This window comes from Glycine soja, unplaced genomic scaffold (assembly GCF_004193775.1).
Source record: "Glycine soja cultivar W05 unplaced genomic scaffold, ASM419377v2 tig00006314_1_pilon_2017860_2069314, whole genome shotgun sequence".
NCBI classification, from domain to species: domain Eukaryota; kingdom Viridiplantae; phylum Streptophyta; class Magnoliopsida; order Fabales; family Fabaceae; genus Glycine; species Glycine soja.
In genome coordinates this window covers 27,966-34,305 of record NW_021143623.1, presented here as the reverse complement: position 1 = coordinate 34,305, position 6,340 = coordinate 27,966, and the positions used below count along the sequence as shown (strand labels likewise).

General features: G+C 42.8%; 1 protein-coding gene across 1 annotated transcript; it reads left to right on the top strand.

The window, feature by feature from the left end:
• Positions 1-2,369: 2,369 nt before the first annotated feature.
• Positions 2,370-6,132, top strand: LOC114404201. The gene is made up of 3 exons (XM_028367281.1): positions 2,370-2,993; positions 3,120-4,493; positions 6,016-6,132. The coding sequence occupies exons 1-3, from the start codon at positions 2,370-2,372 to the stop codon at positions 6,130-6,132; spliced, it is 2,115 nt and encodes a 704-aa protein (XP_028223082.1).
• Positions 6,133-6,340: the final 208 nt, after the last annotated feature.

Here is a 6,340-nt window from a genome sequence, read left to right as displayed (position 1 = left end):
GTCCATTACCACAAAGTCAGCAGGAAAGATAAGGTGTTTGACTCAAACCAAAACATCCTCTATCACTCCATAATGTCTGGTGATGGAGCGATCTGCTAATTGTAAAGTCATCCTAGTCTACATTATCTCCAACTCTCCAAGCCTCCGACACATGGAAACTAGCATCAAATTAATACTGGCTCCCGAATCAATAAGAGCCTTTCCAATAGAAACTTCACCAATTGAACACGGAATAGTCACACTCCCAGGATCTTTGTGCTTAGGTGGAAGAATCCTTTGAATTACAACACTGTAGTTTCCTTCCACGATTATGTTTTCACTGTGAATGTACTTATTCTTCCGTGTAAGCATATCTTTTAAAAACTTAGAGTACAGAGGCATTTGTAGAAGAGCTTCTCCAAAGGGCATAGTAATCTCCAATTTCTTAAAGATATCAAGGAAATGAGCCAGATGTCGTTCCTTGTCTTTCTTTGTTGGTACCAATGGATATGGCACATCCTCCCTTTTGCTTGGACTTGCCTCCTTTCTCTTTTCTCTAGCCAGCTCACTCTTGGTCTTTTTCTTCTCTTCTTTTTTCTCATTATTTTTTTTTCATTTTTTTCATTTTCTTTTTCTTTCTCTCTTTCTTTTTCTTTTTCTTTCTTTTCCTTCTCACTTATTTCTTTTTCACTCACAATTATTGCTATCTCCTTCTGTTGATCATCTTCTGCTTCCACTTCTTCCTCAATCTCACTCAAAGGTTCTACCACTGGGTCAATTTCTGGTTCAGTCACCAGTTGTTGTTTTTCTTCACCTATCCTCTTCTCACCTTCTTTCATGCTCGCCATTTTGCTTCTAGTCATAACAACCTTGCACTCCTCCTTCGGATTCTTCTCTGTGTTGGCTCCAAAGCTGCTTGACGGTCGGTCTGCCAATTGTTTTGCCAATTGTCCCACCTGGACTTCTAGATTCTTGATGGCTGACTTTGTGCTCTTTTGATTGGACATGGATACTACTTGTTTGTGTGGATGCGAAATCTACCAGCAAGTGCACTGAGTCATCAAGTAAATAATTAAAATGGTGTGAACTGAGTATCAAACTTAGGGAACTTGTTTATTTGGTAAAGGTTTGTTCAATAAGCAAGCATTTGCAAATAGAAATCATGATTGTGAATGAAAGTAAAAGTATGTTCTATTATAATTACAAAGCAATAAACATGAGCAAGTAAGTGTGAAAATAGATATCTAAAGGCATTAGGTCCTCTTACTGAGCAAATTGATGCAATTAAGGATGTTTCTCTAATTAAAGATGTTTTTGTGTTCTATGCTGAAGGCTCAAGTACTAAACACCGATGTCTCGTGAGTTTAGCCTAATTCTAATTAAACTTCGTTCGTAGATGTCTCTTGTTGAACTTAGCTTAATTGAACAACTTTATGATCACAACATAATAAAAACTAAATTACCGCACTCCGTGTCCAGACATACGGTAACCTAATCCTGCTATATCAAGTTCTAAGTTCTAAGGAGAGAGTTTACATCAATTACTCAGCAAGAATCCCCAACTGAGGGTTTAGCCTTCCATAGCAAGGAAGCTCCATTTACAATGAAGAAGAGGATTTAAGAGAAATTGCTTGATTACAAAGGAGTGAGGATGTCTCCTCCACCTCTAGGAACCTCACAATTGCTCAAAAACTCACAAATCTTCCTAAAAGATGAAAACTTGGCTTCTTTGCTCTATTCTTTGCCTCTGTGTATTTCACTCTTTAAGCTCTGACAGTTATTCAGCGCTCTCTCCAGACCTATATTTCTTTTCTGCTATTCCAGACTTAAAAAGGGCTCATTGACCTCGACGTCGCGCTTAGCGCGAGTAAGTGAACTTTTGCTCAGCGCCAAACTCGCGCTAAGCCTGGAAGGTGAGAAATGACTCGTTGAGTGAGCTGATGATGGGCTGAGCGTGTGCCTGCCTGACAGATTCCCTTCCAGATTCCACCCATCCACTAAGCGCGTCGATGCCTCGCTTAGCGGATGACACTCGCTAAGCGCATTGAGCTCTCTTAGCGAGATATCAACTTTATCACTTCTTCAAAATAACTCCTTTTTGCCTGAAATTGAAGAGAAATTGACATTAATTCCATACACAAGGCTTCTATTGAGCATAGATAAAAACAAAGCAAAATTTATTTACAATCCTACAAAAAGAACCATAAGTTAAGGAAAATATATACATTTTGTAAAAATTTTCTATACAAAAGTTAGTCGTATAAGTCGACTAACACTCAGCTCCCGTCCAGCCAAGGACGTTTGCACCATCGTAGAGGGCCCCTACTCAGACTTCGACTCTGTCGCAACCTCGTCCCACCAACGATGCCAATCCTAGCATGAATTCCAACATGAGAAGAAACCCTTCAGTAAAGAAGCTTCTGGAGTTCACCCCAATCCCAATGTCATATGGGGACCTAATACCGGCGCTAATTGCCAACCAGTTGGCAGTGGTGACCCCTGGAAGGATTTACCAGTCTCCCTTCCCAAAGTGGAACAACCCCAACGCGACCTACGCGTATCATGGGGGAACTCCGGGGCATTTGGTTGAGCAATGCATGGCCCTCAAGCACAAGGTCCAGAGCTTGATCGAGGCGGGATGGTTGACGTTCCAAGAAGACGAGCCAAATGTGAAGATGAACCCGCTCGCCAACCATGGAGGATCGGATGTAAATGCAATTGAGGTGGATAAACTGCAAAAGCCTAATCATTTAAAGGATGTAATGACCTCTAGGAGGTTTATTTTTGAAGCCCTGCAAGAGGCGAGCGTGGTTCCTCTCAGTGGGCATAAGGGGGATCCTTGCTTAATGCATCCGGCTGCACCGCATGATATGAAAACATGTTTAGTAGTGGAGGAGCTGTTGCAGCGGATGATAGACCAAGGCCGACTAGAGATCGGTGAAGAGGGCATGAAAAAGCAACACGTCTGCATGCAATCAGCAGACAAGGAAAGTCCTAGGAAATCTAAGCCTTTGGTAATACATTTCACCTGAGATGCTGCTCCCCAAAAGCACCGAGGCCCTTCGACTTTGTCAGGTGGTAAACCTGTTCCCTTCCCGTATAAGAGCACTAAGGTAGTCCCGTCGAGGTATGCCCATTAGAAGCCAAGCGAGAGGAAGAAGGGGGCCGCCAGCATTGACTCACTTTCTGCCAAAGTGACCAATATCACTGGACTAAGCGGCGTGACCTGCAGCGGTCGCATCTTTGCGGCACCTGACATGCCGGTACGGCCCGTGAATGCCAAAGGAAAAGCAAAGGTGGTCGCAGAGGAGACCAACGAAGCAAGCCCCACTCCGGACGAGGATGTTCCGGCGGGGTGGTTCGCTGAAAAAAGGGAAGGCTTCGGTGAAAAAGAGGTATCCTTGGAGGAGGCCAACAAGTTCCTCCGCATAATCCAAAAGAGTGAGTTCAAAATAATCAAACAACTCAACAAGACTCCAGCTAGGGTCTCTCTGTTAGAGCTGCTTATGAGTTTTGAACCTCACTGGGCATTGCAAGTTAAAGTTTTGAATGAGGCCCACGTGGCCCAGGATATCCTTGTAGAAGGCTTCGAGGGGATTGTTAACAATATCACAGCCAATAACTACCTTTCCTTCGCTGAGGAGGAGATTCCTGTCGAGGGGCGAGGACATAATAGGGCTCTACATGTATCTGTCAAGTGCATGGATCACATCATGGCCAAGGTGCTCATTGACAATGGCTCGAGCCTAAACGTGATGCCCAAAAGCACATTGGAGAAACTACCATTCAATGCTTCTCACCTGAGACCAAGATCCATGATGGTCCGTGCTTTTGACGGTAGTTGTCTGGAAGTAAGAGGGGAGATTAATATCACAATTCAGATAAGATCCCACACATGTCAGGTTACCTTTCAAGTGATGGATATCAACCCAGCCTACAGTTCCTTGTTGGGTCGACCATGGATTCACTCGGTGGGAGTTGTCCCTTCGACGCTTCACCAAAAACTGAAGTTCTTGGTAGAGGGCCACTTTGTCATTGTTTTGGGGGAGGAAGATATTCTGGTAACCTACCCTTCTTCTATGCCATATGTTGAGGTCGCAGAAAAGTCCTTGGAAATGGCTTTTCAGTCTTTTGAGGTGGTAAGCAACGCTTCTGTAGAATCCCTTCCGATGGGGCCTCGCATGTCTGATGTTGCAATGATGATGACCCGTGTGATGTTGGGGCATGGTTATGAGCCTGGAATGGGCTTGGGGAAGAATAATGATGGCATGGCCAACTTAGTAGACATCAAGGAAAACCGTGGGAAGTTTGGGCTAGGCTATAAGCCCACGCAGACTGATGTGAGAAGAAGCGTCTTAGAAAGGAGGAACAGAGGCATGGGCTCGCAACTAAGGCCACAAGTGAGAGAGGCCCCTCCTTGTCACATCAGCGAGAGCTTCGTAAGTGCGGGCTTGAGAAGCGAAGAGCAAGTCGCCATGACACATGACGAAGCTCCTCAAGAGCATTCGAGCTGGGTAATCAAAGAAACAGTAAACGTGAACAATTGAGTGTGAAAATAAATAAGTAAAAGCGTTGGGTCCTTCCACTGAGATACTTGATGCAATTAGGGTTTTCTCTATTTGAAATTATTCCTATGTTCTATGATGAGGACAAAAATACCAACACCGATGTCTTATGAGTTTCGACTAATTTAAACTAAGCTTCGTTCGCAGATGTCTCTTGTTGAACTTAGCCTAATTTAAACAGCATTATAAGCACATCATAATAAAAACTAGAACCCTGCACACTATTTCTAGCACTACAGCTATCTAGCCCTGCTCTATCAAGTTCCAAGGAAATAGTACATTTGTCAATGCTAAAGTTCCTAAAAGCACACACCAATGCGTGATCAAACCACAAGCATGCATACAATAAGCTTAGATAGAAACATTGAACACATGAAAATAACCTCGAATAGATAATAAAAATATTTACATCGAGTACTCAGTAGAAATTCCCAATAAAGGATTTTAGCCCTCCATTACAAGGGAGCAGCTTTCACAAATAGGAGAAGGGTTTCAAAAGAAAATACCAGATTACAAAGCACTGAGGATGTCTACTCCACCTCTAAGAACATAGAAAATAACTCTAAAACCTAGAATCTACCTAAAAGTTAGGACCTTTGCTTCCTTGCCCAGCTTTTCCTCTGTTCTTTGCACATAATTTGTAGTCAATTCAGACCTCTTTCACGTCGTCACGCACCCTCTTTTTTTCTGTGCAAATCAGGCTTAAAAAGGGCTTTCTGACCTCGGAGGCGCACTTAGTGCGAGTAAGTGATATTTGGCTTAGCGCCAATCTTGCGCTTAGTGCAGAAGAGACAACCGCCTCGCTTTGCAAGCTGCATACGCGCTAAGTGCGTGATGGTGTGGTAGAACTCTCTTTAGGCTTATCCTCATGCATTAAGCCACTGTTGTCTCACTTAGCGGTTTGGTCTTGCTAAGTGTTAGTCATCCTATACAACTAACTTTTGTATAGAAAACATTTTCCAAAACTTGTATAGTTTCCCCAATTTATAGTTATTTTGTAGGGATTTGTAAATAAATCTTGTTTTATTGTTATAGTTGTCTCTAGAGTATTTTCAATGTGATTTAATGATAAAATTTGCACAATTTCAAGTCAAAAGAGGCTAAAATCTTGAAGTGCTAAAGGGAGCAGTTGTGCTCGGCTAACCATTTGGGCTTAGCGTGCATCCACCGCTAAGTGCAGCTTTAGTGCGACAGAAGAATCTTGAAGAGCAAGAATCAAGGCCGCATGCTAAGCGCAAGATCCTATCGCTAAGCGCGATGGTTGTCTTTAGCCAAGCTCAGCGCATGTCATGTGACTGAATTTCAAAATAAAGCATCAAACCACTTGATAATATCAATGCACTGTTCAATCACACTTTATACAAGCTACCAAACAACCAATAACCATAAACTAAAATTTAAAAGCTGAAACATAAATCTAAATTATAAAATAAACTAAAGACATAATAATAATAAACTGTTCAAAATGTAGGGAAATAAAAATCCTGATCTTGTCAATGATCCTGTGCATGCTCATTCAGGTCCAGTGCTGGTGCAGATGATGAATCCTGAGAAAGAGGCAGGTCTAGCGTTGGTGCAAATGGCTTAGGCTAAGGAGATATAGCTGGATCAGCCTAAAAAATAAAAGGCTCTGATAGAGAGGGCTCTGATGTTGTAACATCCTCCTGAACCTATACAATAACTGGATCAGACTCTAAAGAGAGCAACTCAAGAGGTGTATGCTCTGTGACCTCTGGAATGTCCTCCTACTGATCCTGCTGAGGCTCCTGGGCTGCGGAGGCCTCACCCCCTCCCAA

Bases quoted from the DNA above. Each gene is read 5' to 3' on its own strand.
- LOC114404201 (XM_028367281.1), top strand. From the start codon at position 2,370: ATGAGAAGAAACCCTTCAGTAAAGAAGCTTCTGGAGTTCACCCCAATC. The intron at 2,994-3,119 runs GTAATACATTTC...TATGCCCATTAG, and splicing joins CTAGGAAATCTAAGCCTTTG to AAGCCAAGCGAGAGGAAGAA. The intron at 4,494-6,015 runs GTAATCAAAGAA...TTCAAAATGTAG, and splicing joins CTCAAGAGCATTCGAGCTGG to GGAAATAAAAATCCTGATCT.